The sequence below is a fragment of the Cimex lectularius genome, unplaced genomic scaffold (genome assembly GCF_000648675.2).
Source record: "Cimex lectularius strain Harlan isolate CLEC.00 unplaced genomic scaffold, Clec_2.1 scaffold166, whole genome shotgun sequence".
NCBI lineage: Eukaryota > Metazoa > Arthropoda > Insecta > Hemiptera > Cimicidae > Cimex > Cimex lectularius.
In genome coordinates, this window is record NW_019392766.1 from 811449 (window position 1) to 833839 (window position 22391).

Consider the following 22391-nt stretch of genomic DNA (forward strand, 5'->3'; position numbering starts at 1 on the left):
TTTGTCGGCGGGCGTACATTAAAAAAGCTTATTTTATGATTATATGTATGTTGTAAAGAAGAAAAGAATATTTAAAAAACCTTTAGCTTAATTAATGAAACTAAATTTTAATTATAAGACAATATTATCTTTTCCCTTTTATTATTTTATTTATATAATTTATATATAATTTATTAAACATTAATTACATTTTGTTAATTCTATTGTTTATTTTCAATATAAGAAGTATTTTCTTGTTAAACTGCTATGATCATTTTTATTATTTAGCAGCATAATCCTCGAACGTCATAATTTAGTAATTTCATTTTTTTAAACATACTATTTGGGTGACGTAGGCCTAGCCAGCCCGTGCACTTCGCTCTTTTCCTCTTTTAACATGATCACCAATGATTTTGCTAGTGCTCGTCGGGTGCTTGCGAAGTTCGATAAATTGAATAGCAGTAGTCTTCTTTTTTTTTAACCTTGTGCTACCTCTTTGTTTATGCTATATTCTGGACTTTTACCCACCACCAAGTTTTCTCCTCCAACTCTTTTCTTTAAGTACGTCATGTATTACTTGAGGTAAGTAGGTACCTTAAGGTAAGCTCCTCTCCATTCTATTTAATTTTAATTTTTTATTTTTATCATAATTTTTAACTTTCCCATTACATGTACGATACTCAAATCCAGTTGTGATATTGATATAAAGGAATAGTGCGCCCGCGTATGTACTGTGAAGAACTGTAATTCAAAAACGAGCAAAATACTTAAAAATTAACTTTGACAATCTGCCAAACTTTTATTATCCTTTGACCTGAGATTAACTAAATTAATCAAGTTACAAGGAGGAGTTACGTGCTTTTTACAATTCTCAGTCCATTGAAACAACGTTGCATTTTATGGCTGAATGCGCAATATTGGAGCAGAATAGGCTGTTGCATTTTGGATTTTTTTGCCTTCTCTAGAGACACATTATTAACTTTGTTGAAGGCTCACGTAGGTTGGCTCTCTTAGTACGTTGGAAATATACATTGCCTAGAAATGAAAATCAATTTTTGACCACTCCAATTCAGTTTAATTTTCCATTTATATTTTATTATATGCCTTTTTACGTTTTGTCTTTATGAATAAGGCTTTTCTCTTTGGCTTGTTTCTACATATTTATTTTACTATTATATTATCATTTTTTCTTAACATAGTTCAAAATGATTATTCGGAAATCGTGAGATGCGGTCTGGTGTGATGTAGGTTTCAGAAAATATTTCCTTTAACGTTGATCTTTATTGAGATCATCTTCAGGGCCTGGGATTTACGAACATTTATTAAATTTAACAAATACATCCCAGGCCCTGACGATGATCTCAATAAAGATCGAAACGTTGGGACGATAAAGAAAATGTTTTTTTCTGAAACCTACGTCACACCAGAACGCATCTCACGATTTTAGAATAATCATCGACTAACGATCACTAATCACCACACATAGTTCAAAATAGTATATAGATAAAAACATTGATTGCCTTCTTTTTTCTCTATTAAAATTTTATTTATAATAATTATTTATAATTTACTTAATAACGATCTACGGCAGACTGATTGTAATTTGCACGATAATAAAAAGCCTTAAAAAAATTGTATTCTTATGTTTTTAATTTGCTACACTCGGTTAGTAAGTAGAATCGAACGACAACAATAAAAACAACAATCGTTCCAAAAAAAACTCAATTAGCGCATTTGTCGACTGTTCTATTATAGAACTGGTTTACAAGTAGTTCAACTTAACAAAGTTTGCCGACTGTTGAAACTGGCCGTGGATAATCGTGACTGTTTCCACTCAGAATCAAAAGTTCTGTAAAAACTTCTTTTTCGTGTTAACTAACTATGAGCGTCAAATAATATATAATATATTAAACGATATATAATAAGTAATAATGTATAACAACCTAATGAAAAATGAATCTAGATAGTTATCTCTCTCTCTCTCTCTCTCTCTCTATATATATATATATATANATAATTTGATGACAATGCTAGGATGCAGGTGTGGCTCCTAGAATTGTCATCAGCACGTTCTCCCACTCTAGAAATTTTATAAGGATTTTCATTTTAAAAAACGTTAGTCTTAAGCCAGATTTCCCGAAAGCATATCGACGAGACTTGATTTAGACTCATAAAGTTCTGAATGTATATCAGTTCTTATTTGTAATTTCTTTGAATAAAAGTTTTTTAAAAACACGTTCGTCCAAAGAAATTATTTAACTTATATATATATATATATACAGGATAAAAGTATGAATTGAGATTCCCCTTCATTTTTCATTTTTTTAACCCAAAGAAAGGACTTGTCGTAACAAGAATCTGGAAACGAAAAATAAACAGCGTTAGTTCCTACATTCCTTTAATTTTCTATTTAACCTTTTATTCACAGATAGCAATAGTTATCATTAACTGTTAACTCCGCTGTGGCCGGTCCCTACCTCCGTTGAGAAAGTAGGTGGGATGTGAACTACAACCAAGTTATTTCGGTGAATGAGTCTTGGGTAAGATCAGGTATTGATCGAGGAGAAAATACGAAATTTATGGGATTTGGCAGGAAATTTTGTAAGCTTTCGTTCTTTCTTCTCTACTTTGGTTGATTTTCCACTCCTCTTCAAGATATTTGCAGTAAAAGGGAAAATAAAGTGGTTTCGACCTAACGCACTAGAACAGCATTCCGGCCATTTTGAAAAAATCATATCTCCGTTTCTATTGGACCAATTTTAATAACTCAGTGCTCATTTTACTCGCCAAAAATTCTAGTTTCAATGAAAAATGTGAAAAATTTGGGTTCTCATTTAAAATTAATAATTTGAATCAGTCTTACTTCGAATCGAGGTCGAAAAAAATAAATCGACCTTACATGAACAAACTACATAAAAAATGAAGGGGAGTCTCAATTCATACTCTTTTCCTATCTAGAACCGCAAAGAAATAAAAGGGTGGGCGCATTAGCTTGGACACCCTGTACATCTTATATATATATATACATATATATATGAGAATTATGAGAATTTCACTTTTAATGTTGCGTTTTTATTTACCAGCTGCACTTATAGTTACTTAATTAATTAATTACTTTACTTCCAACATTTTTTAAAACTTTGTGATACTTTGATCTATATACTGAAAATATCTGATTATTAAATTATAAATATATAGCTTCTACTGTATTTACTTTCTTTTATATATCTTACATATATATATTATATATATTGTAGTTTAATATATATAGTTTAATAGACAGATATTTTCAGCATATAGATCAAAGTATCACGAAGTTTTCAAAAATATTGAAAGTAAAGTAATTAATTAATTAAGTAACTATAAGTACAGCTGGTAAATAAAAACGCAACATTAAAGGTGAAATTCACATAAATATTTAGATGTAACGTGAAAAAAGATGTTATATCAAAGAGAACCCAGGAAGAAGTATAATTTTATGAATATTTTATCTTAAAAGCAAGTTACACCACTGATTTGCATAGTACATTTAAAACGAACACTTAAACAAACGGAATTAATTTGGTTGATTTATGATATAGGCATGCTTTTTATTATTCAACAAGTGATAACGTATGATATTTTATTATTTTAACAAAAGAAAAAATATGAGGCGTACTCGAAAAATTAAAAAATAAATGATCGTACAAATAATGGAAATAAATTAAATTATATTATGAATGGTCTTTATTTGATTATAGAATTCGAAATTTTAAATTAAGGTTAACGATTCATTACTTGCATTTTCAAATTTAGCTTATTTTTTTTCATCAAATAAAGTTGAAAAATGCCATCATATGAATATAAATTGAAGAAAACAATTATGTTAAAGAAATACACAAAGGAAAAGAAAGATAAAAAAAGCCGGCCGGGGAGTTTAAAGGTATTAAGCCTTTTGCGTGGGCAAAGTCGGCCGCAATTTAACCAGCCGTCCCGAATTACAATTACAATAAATGTTAAAATGCCACCAGAGGGAGACTGGAGAAGTCTGGAACGGTAAAAGTCGAAGACAAATTTATTATCGTTTATCAATGGCCTGGTCGTTATCTGAACTTGTTCACTCTCTCCAAGTTTGGTGAGGGATTGCGGCCAGGCCGGGGGACCGATTCTTTGCGCCGCTTCGAATTTATTCCCAACATTTGAGAGTGTGATCGAGAGACATGTGCTGTTCACCTCCGAAGATAAATTTTATTTCTGTTGGAAATACAATAACACAATCGCTTACCTTTTACTAAAAAACAGGTTTAACTATAATTTGTTTATTCAATTGAACGTAATAAATAGGACGATACAAATAGTTCTAAAATGTGCTCTTGTTCAGAGCGTAGTGTACGGGATTTGAAAAATATCTTTATATATAATAACTTCACTAGTTTCGTGGTCCGCTTGACCAAGTAATATCTTACAATTAATTAAGGTCGATCCACTCGCACACTAACTTCCCATCCCAACCCCACCTTTTGAATTTTCCCTCTTTTTTGCCATTTTTCAAATTTCGTATAATCTATTTGATTCTCGGCGACAATTGAAATGGCGACGGAGAGCTTTAGTCAACTAAAAACCTTAATTAATTGTAAGATATTACTTGGTCAAGCGGACCACGAAACTAGTGAATTTAATAAGTTTAAAATGAAGTATATCTTCACTAAAGCTTTCCTGGCCATTTCATTTGTCGTGGAGAATCCAATCCGATTACACGGCATTTGAAAAATGGCAAAAAGGAGGGAAAATTCAAAAGGTGGGGTTGAGATGGGAAGTTAGTGTGCGAGTGGATCGATGTCACGATAGCTCAAGTGGTAGAGCAGCGGCGTATCTAGCCGAAGATCGTGGGTTCGAATCCCGCTCGTGCCATTGACTTTTTTATCTCAACTATAAACCTTAATTAATTGTTTATATATAACTTACTAATAGCAAAATTTTTATATTAGCTTCCAGAAATGGTCATCTTCGTATATAACTATAATTGTTTTAGTTATTAATTTTAGAATGCAGTGCAAATCTCTCTATCACTCCCACTTTGTCTTTCTCTATCTCTACCTATCTCTCTCTCTCTCTCTCCCGTTTTCTTTCTTTCGTACTATACTTTCTTTACTCTACTCCATTTACCAATCTATCTCACTCTTTTATTCTCTACAAATCTGCCAGCTCAATCAATTTCTCTCTTTTTCCTTCTCTCTTCTTTCTCTCTCTCTCTATATCTGTTTCTTTCCTCTCTCTCTCTCTCTCTTTCTCTCTCTCTCTCCCCGTTTTTCATTCTTTCTTACTCTACTTTCTTTACTGTACCACATTTACCAATCTATCTCACTCTTTCATTCCCTATAAATCTGCCAGCTCAATCAATTTCTATCTCATTTTTCCTTCTCTCTTCTTCTCTCTTTATACCTGTTTCTCTCCTCCCTCTCTCTCTTTCTCTCGCCCTCCCTCCCTCTCACTCTCTCTCTCTCTCTCTCTCTCTGTCCCGTTTTTCTTTCTTTCTTACTCTACTTTCTTTACTCTACCCCATTTATCTATCTATCTCACTCTTTCATTCCCTGTAAATCTGCCAGCTCAATCAATGTCTATCTCATTTTTCCTTCTCTCTTCTTCCTCTCCTTCTTTCTCTATATCTGTTTCTTTCCTCTCTCTCTCTCCCCCGTTTTTCATTCTTTGTTACTCTACTTTCTTTACTGTACGCCAATTACCAATCTATCTCACTCTTTCATTCTCTATAAATCTGCCAGCTCAATCAATTTCTATCTATCTTCTTTTCATTTCTCTCTTCTTCCTCTCCTTCTCTCTATATATCTGTTTCTTTCTTCTCTCTCTCCCCATTTCCCACTTTCGCTTTTTCTCCTTCTCGTTATCTGACTCCCTTTCTTTCTCACACATCTACTACTATTTATCTCAAACTCTATCAATCTGTCTGACCAAACATCTCTCTTTATCTATCTTCTTATCTATTTATATCCAAATGTTTTACTGTTGCATACTCTTATTTATAACTGCGTTGCGTTATCTATTTATAACTGCTTTTCTTTCTCTATATATCTTTATTGAAATCTCAATGTGTCTCTCTATTCTTTCTCTCTCTATATTTCACTCCTCATCTTCCTTCCCTCTTGTATCAAACCTTATGTTTGCAATAATGAGTAATTTTAATTTATGTAATATATCTTAATAATTTCTCAGTTCATGGATATATGTATAAATCTTGGGTACCAGTGAAATGAAGGAGGTAGTTAAAATTTTCCACAAGTGGTTTTTTTTCCTTCGACAAATCTTATATGTATTAATAAAATATCTATTTAATACAGAAAGAAATTACATGTTCAAAATAACATTACCCATTGCACAATTTGATAAGGTTTTTTTTAAATACATAAACAAAGATCGTTAAATAACAATAAAAAAGCCAGTTTTAAGCTGCCTTTCATTCGTTTTGTCAATGGTTTCCAAGTAGTTCAACATAAACAAAAGCCTGCCGTGAACAAAGAGCAACTTAACGGTAGAGGAAGGGTTAATAAATTAAAGGACTTTACGTGAGTAGAATCAAAACACTTAGAACTTGACGCCTAGGAAAATACATTAAAAAAAGTTAAAGACAGAGCACCTTCAAATAAGATAATTAAATATTTTTTATTGAACCTTTAACAATTCACTTATATAATACATCCGTTTTGGCTGTCACTGATATAGGGGGATTTCTACTGTAGTTAACATGCATAATTTTTTAGTAATTTACAATATTTAGTCTTACAAGTATTTCATTACAATACACATTTATATATTGTGAAAATAGTAGTTTTTTGATAAGTTATAATATTAACAGTAATCGCTATACTGCTAGCGAAAATAATGTAACCATTGCTCTTGGGTAGTCTTAGTTGAATATTAATTGCCAACTAGAGAATAAAGACTGCATCATTACAACCTTCCCTTACGAACGCGCAACTGTTCCTCTGGTAAAAGTCGTGTGATTCAGTCAAGAGATTCAGTCTTCACAGCACAATATCACTGAAGAGTTTCACTATATTTTTTATCAAGGCCCCTCGGTATTTATTCCGACCTTTTGGGTCTCCTTTTTTGTAAGTAATCGTTAACAATAACAACATCGTTCAATACCGATTGAATAAAAAGACTGCATGAAAGTATGTTATGGTGAAACCAAACAATACCTAAAGAATAGAATTTATCAACTTAAATATACAGTGCAAAATAGTAAAAAAAATGAAACTGCCTTGGCACAACTTGCAGTTGTTGAAGGTCATACATTTTTATTTGATGATGTTAGTATTGTTACAAACGAAATAGTAAAAAAAGAAAGTTCCTGGAGGCCCTTTACAGAAAAAAGTTAAAAAAAGATAAACTGTCTGTTAATTACCATCAAGACTGTGATATGATAAGTGATTGCTATTTTAATTTGTTAAACAATTTATAAAAATAATCTAATCAATTTTAAACTTTGGAGGAAACTTAAAATCGGTGATAATTGTGATAATAATTGTTAAAATGTTGTTAATAAAATAAATAAAAATTGTTGTTTAAAAGTGGATTTTCAAGAAAAATGTAATTTTAACTCAATTAATTAAGGTTTTAAGGCGAGATAAAAAAAGTCAGTGTCGCGAGCGGGATTCGAACCCACGACCTTTTTTATTTCGACTTAAAACCTTAATTAATTGAATGAAATTAATTGGTAAAGCGGACCACGAAAAATAGTGAATTTAATGAATTAAAATGAAGTATACTTCACTAAAGCTCTCCGTGGCCATTTCACTTGTCGCCGAGAATCAAATAGATTACACGACATTTGAAAAATTTCAAAAAGGAGGGAAAGTTCAAAAGGTGCTGTTGAAATGGGAAGTTAGTGCCCGAGGGGATCGAAGTCACGATAGCTCAAGTGGTAGAGAAGCGGCGTATCAAGCCGAAGGTCGTGGGTTCGAATCCCTCTCGTGACACTGTCTTTTTTATCTCGACTTGAAACCTTAATTAATTGGTCAAGCGGACCACGAAAAATAGTGAATTTAAGTAATTTTAACCGTTGAGTCGTTTTTTTAATGTTAATTCGTTTGTCTGTGATAAGATGTTGATAAGAGATTAAAACGTCACATGAGATGTTGTGATAAGAGTCTAGTTCAAAATATTAAAACGTTTGTTCGGTGTCTGAAAGACTTAAATATGTACCCCACTGGCTCTTTTTTAAAATAAACTGTTATAAAATATTAATGACTGACGACCACTGTTTCAACCATTATAAGTAGTTAAGAAAGAATGATAACCATGTTGATCTAAAAATGTAAGAATTATTTGTTCCTTGTATACGCGTTAATTCACCTGAGGAAAGATTAAAATAAATCCGAAACGTGGTTAAAAAAACTGGTTGTGGTTTTTTTGAGATGACCTATTATCCCTCATTCAAGAAGGAAAAATCATAAGTAATCGTTAACTTTATTAAACCCCAACTAGCCTTTAACAATATTATTTTCTAATTATAAAAATGTGTATGTTTAGTACTTTTTACATGTGTTGAATAATTATGAAATTATATTATATAATGTATATATTTAATCAAATTGTAACAACAGATTTCACTTTATTAACCATCATTTAATTGTTACGATATGGCTAAATTAAAACACATATGGAAAACTAGCTGATTCATAAATCGACAAGTTTAGAGCATAAATATAATCAAATCAATACGTAAAATAATTAATGTTAGAAAACAGAAGACAATTCAAGTGGGGAAAAACTGCATATAGTTAACATTAAAATGTTTTCTTTTTTTATATTCCATACGTCTTTCCATATTCGAACCACAAAAACTATATCATAAATTTTGAAATTTTGCGCTGGTTTTAAACACAATATAGCCATAGATAATTGCAATCAAATTTAAATTGTCATTGATCACATAAGCATGTAGGAACAATTACAATTTTAAGAAAAACTTGTATAGTTTCTGACAAATAAATGGTATTTCATTGATTTATTAACAGTAAATCTTAATGGGCACGACTGAAAGATGGCCTCATGAGAATCTGAAAGGAAATGAAAGGATCGTGTTATCTTAGTTGAGGATTGGCCATACCAGTCCGACACACGGACATCTGCTTCTGGGTCAAAACCCGCGCAGGTGTCCCGCTTGTAGAGAAAGCTTGCTCAGTGCGTCTCATCTTGTCGAGAAGTGCCGTGCCTTGGCCCCCTACAGGGAGAGAGTAGGCATGAACCCCGATATAAAAACGGTACTCGGGCGAACAAGTCAGATGTTGGATCCCCTGTTCCGCTTTTTAAGAATAACGGGGGTGTTTCCTCACTTGTAAATAGTGTATAAAAGGTACACTGGCCTATATCTTTGTTTTATTGTGTCGTGTACTTATTTGTCAGTAATTTATTTGTTGTAAGTGTGTGGTCGTTTAGTCTGTACGGCCGGTGGCGGAATATTGAGTACCCCATCGGCCATAACAATGCTGTGCGAAGGGGCTGAAATGACTTTATTGTTGGAAGCCCCGGAAAAAAAGTAAATCTTAATGTGTGGTAATTAGTGATCGTTAATCGATAATTATTAAGAAATCGTGAGATGCGATCTGGTGTGACGTAGGTTTCAGAAAAACATTTTCTTTTTCGTGCCAACGTTTCTGTCTTTACTGAGATCATCTTCAGGGCTCAATGTGTTTGTCTTCTGTGTAATTGTGCCATTCTTGCGTGTTGTAGGCACTCCCAACACAACACGCTAGTATGGCACAATTACACAGAAGACAAACATTTTGAGCCCTGAAGATGATCTCAATAAAGATCGAAACGTTGGAACGATAAAGAAAATGGTTTTCTGAAACCTACATTACACCAGAACGCATCTCACGATTTCTAAATAATTAGTAAATCTTAATTATAAATTCATATTAATGTTATATATGTTAAGCATTTAGTCTGAACTTAAACAGTAGATTTAGTAAATTTAACCGTTTTTCTGTATTTGAAGTACACAAGCTACTTCACAAATTTTAAAATTTTGAGCTGGTTTTAAACAAAATATAGCCATGGATAATTACAATCAAATCTAAATTGTTGATCGCATGTAGGAATAATTACAATTGTAAGAAAAACTTGCAAAATTTCTGACGAACTAACCGTATTTCATTGATTTATTAACAGTAAGTCTTAATTATAGATTTGTATTAACGTTATAGATGTTAAGCATTTAGTCTGTATTTTATCAGAAGATTTAGTAAATTCAGTTGTTAGTGTTTTAGGTTTTTACCTAATATATGTTGTCACCCAGCTTTCCAAATAAATTGTTGACCCATTGAAAAATGGAAGAAAAAGGATTTGTCGCAAAAACTAGTTGGCCACTGGCCCACTCTTAACCGAAATCCAGCGTAATCTGAGCCAAATTAATTGAGGTTAAGTCGCAAACTTTCAAGTCAACTTTCAGGCCTTGGTTTGTAGGTTGATAAAAGTAAATGAAATATGTATTATTAAAAGGAAGGTAGTCTAAACCCTCACGACTTGGTCGTCTTGCATAAGTGTAGGTTACAGCGCCGTTAAACGAAACATTGGGGATCGCGCGAATCGTAATTGCCAAGCTAGCCTTTCTGGGTTCGAATACAGTCATATCACACGGATTTTTAATTAGTAATAATATGTAAAAGCTATTGTAAAGTGGTGGACCACTTTATGGAAATACTTAGTGAAATTAAAATAAGTTTTCGTGTGATTACTTCTAAGACTGTAAATCGTAAAAGCTTCCTTTTACGTATAAAACCAGACAAACCACCATGAGCTAAACATTGCTTTAGTGAAAGTTGCCATAAAACCCCGATACACAAAATCCCGCAAATCCCTTTCATTACACCCCGATCCCTTAGTTTTAGGCTTAACATCTCTTACTACCCTCAATAATCCTCCCAGGAGGTTCGAGCGGCTGTAGCCGGACAACCTGTTGGGCAGTAGGACGAAGCCATTAAAGGAAGAGCAGATTGTTTTTATTTAATTATTACTTGACATTGCCAGTTTTATGTTATTTTATTTTTAATGGTTCATATCACTAACTTTACTTGTAGTATTTAAAAAGAAGTACGGTGTCTATAATCTATCTACTCTTTCGCTAGCTCTGTATTTGGAAAATGCTTTGCGTCCGGTAGTTTTTCCACGTTTTATTGCTTTCAAAAGGTATTCATAGCTACGTTTTTTAAATTAAAAATATATACTTTTAAAAAATCTGTGATTATTTTAGAGTTATTGTTTTCTAAAATTATATTTAAGGTTTTATAATAAGGTTTTGAGTTGTTTGAGTGTACCAACCTTTTTCAAACCAAAAAATGAACTTTCTTTTTATTCAATTTTTTTCTTTTAAATTGCATCCCTTTTAACACAGAATGAAAACTAGACGCATGATAAGAACTTAAAAAAACTGCAATTAACTTTTTTAAATTTTCGAATAATTTGCTCTAGTGTATTTTGCCTTCAGCTACCCTCAACATGCCTCTATTTTACTCTATATCGCTCGATCAGAAAATGTTTTAAACAAAGTTATATTTTTTAACTTTTCGCCAGATATTTCTTGACTGTTCATCATATGGCAACCATTATTTTTTCATATTGTAAAACAATAATGAGCACACGACGTAATGAGAAAAGTTTTGAAAAGAACATCTAAAAGTGTAGAAATAAGTTTTTATCTTTAAGGAAAAATATACAAAATTTTGTTGATTGATTGACTAATCTCACATTTTTGTAAAGCGCGACGAAAGTAGCTACAAATTCTTAGAATTCAAAGGAAAAATAAACCAAAAAGAGTGGTTGCGATATGGTTCTATTTGAGAATTCTACAGAAAATGGCATTTCTCTTACAACAAGCATTACGGACATTGAATTACGGTTAAATTTTAGAGTATCATGCTCAAATCTAACACAAAAATCGACTAAAAAAGAAATGCATTTCAAAGATAAAATTCCGTCAAAAAAAGAAAGGTATGTCCGTAATATATATATTATATAATATATAATATATATTATATTATATATAATATTGAAATACCTATTGTTCATTTTCAACAAACTTGCTAACAGTAAAATAATTAAACCGTCAATTTTTTCGTAATTTGATCATTTTTTCTCAACTCAGGCAGTCTAAACTCACTATTACGACTGAATTTTAGTTCCATCCCGCTTATCCTTGTAAGCAAAATTAGCATCAAAATTTCTTATCAAATATGACAGCCAAAAATTGAATCTCCGAGTATATTTATTATCTAGATCAAATGGTGCAAATACTCACGTATATGTGATCCCTTTTGAAACGTTGGTGGAGGTTGGATATGAACGATTCCTCTGAGAGGGGGTCCAGCAGAACTGAGTCCCATGCCCCGACCTCCTGCTCACCGCCCATAACCCCCTTCCTGAAAACATAACACAACCTTATCACTTCCAATTCTGGGTATAAATCTCCCTGGCTCCGGGCGAACTGTTTCACCAGTTTCAATACTTATCGAAGATCGCTAAGTTACTAATTAATCCGATATCCGAAATTCGAATTTTCATATAAAAGAGGATCGATTAGAAATGTTCTGATTCACTTGATCAATAATACAAGTAAAAATAGCACATAAAATTTACATTTTCAAGTTTAAGAATCAAAATGCGATCTATTTAAAGAAAGAAGATTATACAACTAGTGTTATTTTTATATTTTAGTTTATCTACTACAATTAATCTATCTATATCTATCTATCTATCTCCCTTTAGCTAGTAGAAATGCCCAAGGGACCTAAGAAATTGACGACATTAAATAAAGCGATCAATCAATATCTTTCACTTTCTCTCTTCCTCTTTCTCCCTCTCTCACTTTCTCGCTCTCTCTCGTTCTCTCTTTCCCTCTCTTTTTCTCTATCTTGTCTTTATTCCTCACTTATCTCTCTTCTCTCTTTCTGTTTCCTGTATGTCTCTCTCTCTCTCTTTCTCACTTTCTCTCTCTCTCTCTCTCTCTCTCTCTCTCTCTCTCTTTCTCTCTTTTTATTCGAAGATGTGCATGAAGACATTTAAAAATGAATTTTCATCTTCGGCAACTACCATGGAGTTCCGCAAGGAACAAATCTGTCAGGTGCACTATTCATTTTTCATGTCAATAAAATTAACAGTGCCATATCTAAAATAACATTTAGATATGGCACTGTTAATTTTATTGACATGAAAAATGAATAGTGCACCTGACAGATTTGTTCCTGGAATGGAATGTTCGCCGACAATCTTAACGTATAAATAAGATCCAAATTAAACAATATAAAAGAAATAATTACTAAAGGTAACCAGGATCTACTAACTCTAAAAGAATGGGCACAAAATCATGGTTTATTGATTAATCCTAGTAAATGTAACAGTATGATAGTTAGGCATCCGCAACTTATCTGCAAATTGGAATATATGAATATTGATCCAATAATACTTGAGAATAACATAATATGAAAATGCACTAAAGATACTAAGTGTCTCAATAGACCATAAACTCAATTCGATAAAACAAACTAGACTTGTTAATAAAGTAAACTCTATTCACTTTTGTAGTGCTTTAATAAAAAAATCATATCAACTAGTAATGAGTTTGTTAGAAAGAAAATAGTTAATTCACTTATAACACCTCATTTGCGATATAGTGCAGCTATAATCTCTGATTTGTCTGATACAAACAAACGTGATATACAAACCACAAAATGCATGTGTAAGATATATATTAAGACTTAAGTACGATAGTGCTATATGTGATAAATATAAGAGAATAAATATGTTAAGATATGATAAATTGCAAAAAATGACCATAATATCAAAAAAATTTAAAATTATACACTCTAAGCAACCTAACTATCTATTTGTTAAATATAGAGAAAAATTAAAAATATTAAACTTAAGACAAAACAATATATTCGAAATTCCAATTCATAAAACTAAAACCTACTCCAACTTTTTCTTAATTACCAGAATAAAGCTGTTTAACAATGTTCCTTTTAGTATTTCCTCTGAGATAGTTTTCGTACTTTCAGAAGAAAATATCTAAAACTTCTGATGGAAAATAACTAAAACCATCACAAAATCATGGAATCATAAATTAATTAATATTGTTTTATATTATGTGTGTTTGCATTCTATAAACAAAAGAGTCTGCTTAAAACATATGTATGATGTAAATTGTTACTACTCGTGTTAAATGGAAGAAAGGTCCACGAGACCTAACTTTGCGTGATTAAACAAAACCTTTAACAAATCAATCAATCAATCACCTCTCTGTCCGTAAAGACAGACAATTTTATTTCTTTAATATAGTATATTTGTAACCATGTATACTACAGAAAACGATATAAATGTTCTTCAATATACATGTGGCTACATGACCAGAACTTACTTAAGAATTTTCCCTTCTTTCTATCATTTTTCAAAATTTTTTTGAAGTTATTTTAAAAAACCAAAAGATTGGGTTGAGATGGGAAGTTGGTGTCCTAGTGGATTGAAGTCACGATAGCTCAAATGGTAGAGCAGCGGCGTATTTAGCCGAATGTCGTGGGTTCGAATCCCGCTCGTGTCACTGACTTTTTTTATCTCAACCAATACCTTACATAAAGGTTAATTAATTGAAAGATTAATTATTAATTTATTAATTATTCGAGAGGTTCGGGATTGGGAACATTGAGTTTGTTATTAATAAATTGAGTAAACTATTTCTCGACCTCGGAGAAAACGGGATGGGGCTATGAGTCGGGAGTTGAGGAATCGAATGAAACGAAGAATCAAACTGGTAGTCGGGAATCAAAGGAATCGAAGGAATCGGAACGTCGAAGAGTCAAAAAAATCGAAGGATCAACCTAGAAGTTGGGAATCGTGACGTAATCCGTCTCCAAGTTTCCTGAACCGAAATTCACTTGGATGGATCAATTGAGTGGACAATTGTTTTAGAAGAGTCGATTTTTTGAATCGGTTCTCGGTTCCTTTGCACATTTCTACTTTGTCCATCAAAATGGGGATTTGTTTCTTAGTGGTTTCCTAGGTGTTTTTTTTCTCTCTGGAAAGAGCCTACACTGGTTGTTTTTACCTTGCCTAATATTTTTAGTGCGTACCAATCTGGGTGAACCGTTAAGATTAGCGTTATTATTTGTGATATATGACAAAGTGGATAATAGTATTCGAACGAAATGCTGAATTTCATATTGCATAGAAATCTTTTAGATCATTTTTAGCAGCATCCATATTTCAACTACTTGTTAAAATCTTTCCCCCTTTTGTGAGTCAAAACTGCGGAAAAACACACCACTGTCGACTGAATATAGCAGAATTATTCGAGAGGAGGCAAACAGAAAGGAACACCGCCTCTAGAATAATTCAGCACCTTTCAAGAAACCGTGAAGTTAGGAGGAACCGTGAGGATTGGCAAGACAGACCGCGAGAAAGTCCCTTCCCCCTCAACCGATGCCATAAATCAACTCGGGGAAATAAAGTTTATTCTCAGGAGATGTAAATTAATATTTTCCACACGGACTTCTCTTCCAGGAGAGATTAGAGAAAGTTCTGTACACACGTAATCCAATTAGGTTCGTTTTAAGCGCCTAAGTTAATAAGTTGGATAAAATTGTGTTTTCTGTCTACTTTCTACTGCTAAATTAGCGTCGTATAACGCTACTAGCTGTCCTTTTAAAAAAGTCTTTTAATTAGCCATTACAATTTTACTCCCACCAGTAAGTACCTAAAAAAATATGACCCATGAAGCCATCTATGTTTTTTAAATTGTTTTAATCCCAGAATTAAAAGAAAAAGTCAGACGGTTTTTAATAATTTCCACTTATTATCCAAAACATTTTCTTAATAAACAAATTGTAAACGTAATGTGGCTGGAAAATCTCCCTTTATAACTCAACAACTTTAATAATCCTAAATTCGAGTTCTTATGCTAGAAAATCCCTGTCCACTACCATTGAACGAAGTTAATCATAAATATTCACTAATTTCGTGACCCACTTCACCAATTACGTCATTACAATTAATTAAGGTTTTTAGTTGAGATGAAAAAAGTAATGGCACGAGAGGGATTCGAACCCACGACCTTCGGCTAGATACGCCGCTGCTCTACCACCTGAGCTACGTGACCTCGATCCGCTCGGACATCAACTCCCCATCTCAACCCCACCTTATGAGTTTTCCCTACTTTTGCCATTTTTCAAATGTCGTGTAATCGGTTTGGATTCTCGACAACAATTCAAATGGCGACGGAGAGCTTTAGTGAAGTATATTTCATTTAAATTCATTATATTCACTAATTTCGTGGCCCACTTGACCAATTACATCATTACAATTAATTAAGGTTTTTAGTTGAGATGAAAAAAAGTTAATGGCACGAGAGGGATTCGAACCCTCGACCTTCGGCTAGATACGCCGCTGCTCTACCACCTGAGCTATCGTGACCTCGATCCGCTCGGACATCAACTCCCCATCTCAACCCCACCTTGTGAGTACACTTCACTAAAGCTCTCCGTCGCCATTTCAATTGTCGTCGAGAATCCAAACCGATTACACGACATTTGAAAAATGGCAAAAGGAAGGAAAACTCGTAAGGTGGCGTTGAGATGGGGAGTTGATGTCCGAGCGGATCGAGGTCACGATAGCTCAGGTGGTAGAGCAGCGGCGTATCTAGCCGAAGGTCGTGGGTTCGAATCCCTCTCGTGCCATTAACTTTTTTTCATCTCAACTAAAAACCTTAATTAATTGTTAATCATAAAGTTTTCGAGGTCCGTTTGACCAATTAATATCTTTCAATTAATTAAAGTTTTTAGTTGAGATAAAAAAGTCAGTGTGACGAGCGGGATTCGAACCCACGACCTTCGGCTAGACACGCCGCTACTCTACCACTTGAGCTATCGTGACTTCGAACCTCTCGGACAATAACTTCCCATCTCAACCCACCTTTCGAATTTTCCTCCTTTTTGCCACATTTCAAATGCCGTGTAATTTATTTGATTCTCGGCGACAAATGAAATGGCCACGGAGAGCTTTAGTGAAGATATACTTCATTTTAACTTATTAAATTCACTAGTTTTCGTGGTACGCTTGACCAATTAATATCTTTCAATTAATTAAGGTTTTTAGTTGAGATAAAAAAGTCAATGGCACGAGCGGGATTCGAACCCACGACCTTCGACTAAATACGCCGCTACTCTTTCATTTGAGTTTCGTGACTTCGATCCTCTCGGACCCAACTTCCCATCTCAACCCCACCATTCGAATTTTCCCTCCTTTTTGCCATTTTTCAATGAGGGAATATTCGAACGGTTGAGTTCGTATTCGAAAGGATCGAAGACAAGATAGCTCAAGTGGTTGAGTAGCGGCGTATCTAACCGAAGGTCGTGGGTTCGAATCCCGTTCGAGACTCTGACCTTTTTATCTCAACTAAAAACCTTAATTAGTTGAAAGTTCATCTTAACATTCCTTCTACGTTTTGGAATGAAAAGTTAAAGAAAACTACCATCTATTATATTAAAACGAAAGAGCGGCATATTTATTTGCTCAATATTAATATCAGTAACTCAGTCATAAGGTCAAATTAATCATGTTGTTCCATATTGTGGTGGATGACACGCAGACACAAGAAAACAATGAAGGGAGCTATCGGGTAAATTAATTAATTAATTGTGGACGAAGCAGATCAAACTTACATTAATGATCAACGCATTAGACACATCTATTTTAGTAGTACTGTAGTTATTAATAATTAAATACATTACTATTTCTAATTAAATATTATTAAACGTGATACTGAAATACTGTATTGAAAAGAACGGTAGAGCTTATTGCTGTATAAACATATAAAAAGTAAAAAAAAAATATTATCTATAAAAGCCTAGAATGATCAATTTTTAAATGCTAAGGATTGATCTATGTCAGCTGGCTTGAATTTGTTTTTAAACCGATCCTTCCAGCTAATTAAAACAATACAACAATTTACACAATAAAATTTAAAATATTACACAATCTTGTACAAAGAGTTAAAAAACATTCTGATGGTGTTTTATAAATGTTAATTTTTTTTTAAATTCTATCTCTATCTATCTGTCTATCGATCTCGATCTGTATCTCTTTCTCTCTCTCTCTCTCTCTCTCTTCCTCTTTCTCTCTCTCCCGCCAATCTTCCTTTTCATTTGCTAACTCTCTCTGTAAATCTATCTATCTATGTACTCTCACTTCTCACTATCTATTTAGTTAAATGTCTTTTAATATCCCTCAATCACTCTACCCTTTACTTTCATGTATAAATATATAAATCTTTCTCTCTATATCTATCTGTCTATTTATGTACTTACCTATCTATTTTAACCTCTCTTTCTATCTCTCACTAAGTCTATCTATCTTGCTCGAGGATCAAAACCTGGTGCCTTACCGCTTGGCGATACCCCAACGAGAATATAAATAATTTTTATAAATAATGGTGCGGGAGGCGGGACTTGAACTCGCATACCTTACGGCTCCAGAACCTAAATCTGGTGCGTCTACCAATTTCGTCAACCTTATTCATTCCGGATCATCGATTCTTTTTCTCTTTGGTAGTTTGCAGTTTAAAATCAGATAATGGGAAGAAAATCTTTAAAAAAAATAGCAACAGTTTATCCCACTATCTTTCTTTCTACCTATCTCTATTTCTATCTTCCTTTCTTTTTCTATCAATCCCTGTCTATCTAGGTACCGACCTATCAACCTATCAGTATATCATTCTCCCTCTCCCAATCTCTCTCTCTCTCTCTCTCTCTCTCTCTCCTCCTCTCTCCCTCTCTCTCTCTCTCTCTCTCTCTCTCTCTCTCTCTGTACCTATTTGTCTATCAATTTTAGTCTGTGACTCTTACTTTCTCACATTCTATCTCTTACTCTGCCCATTATTCCCCCTTTTATCTAAATCTATCTTCCTCTTTCACTCTATTTATCTATCGATCTATCTTCACCTTTGTATATCTATTTATGTACCAATCTGAGCTTTCTTTTTCATATCGTTCATATTCTATCGTTCATTCTACTTATCAAACCTCTCTCTCTCTCCATCTACCCCTATTTCTATCTTCCTCTCTTTATGTTTCTATCTGTCTATCCATCTTCCTCCTTCAGTATATTTTATAGCGATCTATCTCCCTCTCTTTTTCTATGTATCTTCCTCTATTTTATCTTTTTCTATCTGTCTATTTATGTACTTACTTATCTGTTCTAACCTCTCTTTCACTTTCTCACTAATACATTCTCTCACTCACTCTATCTTCCTCGATAAGTTGTTCATTTCGGTTCATCCAGATCTTTTTCTCTTTGGTAGTTTGCACGTTAAAACCAGATGATTAGAAGAAATTCTAAAAAAAGAAAAAAGAAAATAAAATAAAAGTAGCAACAGTACATTTGATACTGTCTAATTACCTGGTTGTACAAAGAAAAATATAAATGCCAGTCAAATAAATAAATTTATATTTTAGTTTAATACGATATTGATTATGATTTTCATATTAGTGATTTTCCTTGAGTTTTATTGTGTTGATAATTGAGACGTCATTTATTTTATGCTCATTGATTCAACAAACGGAATATGTATGTTTTCTCTTCCGAGGGGCCCCGTTTTGTTATCGAAACAATTTACATATCACAACTGCAAGCAATTTCCATTATTGCTCTTTATCATAGCCAATAAAACGCGATAGCTAATTTCCTTGTTGGGCAATTTCTTCCGTCGGTTTACAACTTTGGAAGACTCCGAACGGGGATACAATTAACCGACAATGACAATCGACGGAAACGGATCATTCGCCGCGAACCGACGTTATGAAATTAATTGTTTCGCTCGGAGGTAAGAACTTGAAAAGTGGCATGGTTTGATAATGATCAAACGATCCTAGAAACTAATTTGTAAGCGGAGATGAGGCTTGGGGCTAATGAATACATTACACGGACGTGCAGGACAGGAGAGTGCCGGGGGGTGGGAAGTGACGGAGGCGGGGGAGAAATACAAGCCTTCCAACCCTTATTTCCCGTCTAACAAACTTCTCGATTTGCTCAAAACTTTACTCTGGCGGGAAGTGTTGCTGACAATCCTGCACTGGCGAGGGTAAATCAAGTTTTTAATTCCCCTGACCCTTTTCTACAAGTTTCCTCCAGGGCTCCCACTTACTTTTTAGATTGTCGTTTCTTTCCCTTTACTTAGGGCACACGTCCTCCACCCCGGGCTTCGTTTCCCTGAACCGTCACAACCAGGACGATTGTAACTGCCATTCTGGTCAATTTAAAACCTCGCCGACGGGGAAACAAAAGTAAACTTGTTGGGGTTAAATTTTTACAAGATAAATTAAGTTTTTGCTTCTGATACAATTTACAACTTCAAAAATACGTTTTAGTATAATAAATGGAAAATATAACTTAAACTGAAACTAATTTTTAAAAAATTGACTTTGTGCACGCGCTGGTCGGTCGCAATAAAATTTGGTTAAATAAAATAAAAATACAAAATAAAATAAAGTACAAAATAAATTAAAATACTAACTTGTTAACTGTGGCTGGATTTTCTCGACAACCAGGGAGGAGAGCCGTTTAATAGCTAGAACCTGCAATAACTCTGGCCAAAGATAAAACAGAATCCTAGGCTATTAATTATCTTAGGGGCTCCGTCCGAACCCTGTATGATGTGTCGCATTAAGGATGCGGGAGGAGACAACTCGCGTTATTTTGAACGCGATAATTAACAAAACGAAAGAAAAAAAGTGCTTCTTGAAAATAAGAGAAAAACTGAAAGAAAACTAAAAGAAAATCACTCTTGGAGGCTAATTAACAGTGGACTGTATGGAAGCGAGACGGAAGCGAACAGGACTAGAGCAGGACTAGGCAGCAACAGGAACGGATTATGGGGGGGAACAGAGCTAGGATAAATTCTAGATTAGCGGCATTTCGGAAACAAATAAACAATTATAATTCGCGATTTTTGGCGCGAACAGACTTAATGAAAAGCAAAGCTATATTATACTAATATATGCAGAAACCGACGCTTGCAGTTGTTGCTATTTTACAAATATGTTTCATTTAGATCACTCCCTTTCTCTCTCCCTCTCACTCTCACTCTCAATCACCCTATCTCTATCCATATGCCCGTCTATCTATTTACTTCCCCCTTAACTCACTCTCTCTCTCTCTTTCTCTCACTCTCCCTTTCTCTATCTATCTATATGTCAATGTTTTTCCTTCCCCCCTTTCACTCTCTCTCAATCCCTCTTTATCTCTTTCTCTATTTCGCTCTCTCTCTATCTTTCTCTCTCTTTATCAATCTGACTCTAACTATCTATTTCTCATTCTATCTTCTATATTCTTCTATATCTCCTTGCTCTTTCTATCTTCACATCTCTATGTATTTATGTACCTATCTGTTTGTCTATTATCTATGTCTACCTCCCTATTATCTATGTCTATCTTTCTATTTATCTGTCGGTCTGGCTCTCTCTCCTTTCTCTCTCTCTTTCTCTCTCCCTCTCACCCTGTCTCTCTCTCTCTCTATCTATCAATCAATCTGACATGTCTCATTACCTATCAATCCCTCGCTCTTTCTGTCTTCATGTAGTTATGTACTTATCAATCTACCTATCTATCTATCTTTCTATTTATCTGTCTGCCTGTCGCCTGTCTCTCTCTCTCTCTCTCTCTCTCTCTCTCTCTCTCTTTCTATTTCACACTCTACTTATCATATTTTCTTTGGTGATTGATCAGCCTTCTCAGTTTAAATATACTTTTTTCTTTCCACAAGGTAGATTGGGGATGAGGCCAGGAAGACAGAAACAACAACAAATAAATGTTTTTGTCTTCCTGGCCTCATCCCCAATCTACCTTGTGGAAAGAAAAAAGTCTACTCTACTTATCCATTTGACGGGGATAAAATGTAGAATTCATTCACTCGCAGAAGAATCACTCTACCAATATATCTTGTAGTTGGGAAAATAATTTATATGAAAATCGCATAAATTAAATCCAATTTAACTTTTTCTCTAATATGCTCAATTTTCTAGTCACCAACCCAAATATTTATGTATGTTGAATAAAATGTAAAAACAAGAAAAACTACATCAAACGCGTATGTCTTAACAATAATTTTTTGTGTGATGTCGAATATCAACTAAAATCTAAACCATTCAGTCTCAAAAAGGTAAAATCCTCTTTGTGAAAGCTTTTGATTAGTTCAGCTTAGCCGGTGTAATTCCTATCAGTTAATTTCAAACCGCGACCCATTCCCCGGCCCGAATTCTGTCGGGAAATTTGACACGTCGAAAAGTTATTTTTACCACTATTTCGGCAAAACTTCGACCCGAGGTTGAAAACCTGCCACTTGTTGTAAAGGGTTAGAGCAGGTGAAACATCGA

General features: G+C 33.8%; 1 protein-coding gene across 5 annotated transcripts in view; it reads right to left on the reverse strand.

The window, feature by feature from the left end:
- The window catches only part of LOC106661447 (unconventional myosin-Ia), a 177274-nt gene that overhangs the window by 45216 nt on the left and 109667 nt on the right, over positions 1–22391 (reverse strand). For all 5 annotated transcript variants that reach the window (XM_024227508.1, XM_024227510.1, XM_024227511.1 and 2 more), the window contains exon 3: positions 12275–12395. In XM_024227508.1, the coding sequence (XP_024083276.1) occupies positions 12275–12385 (111 nt within the window). In that variant the 5' untranslated portion in view covers positions 12386–12395. The remainder of the gene's footprint in view (positions 1–12274; positions 12396–22391) is intronic.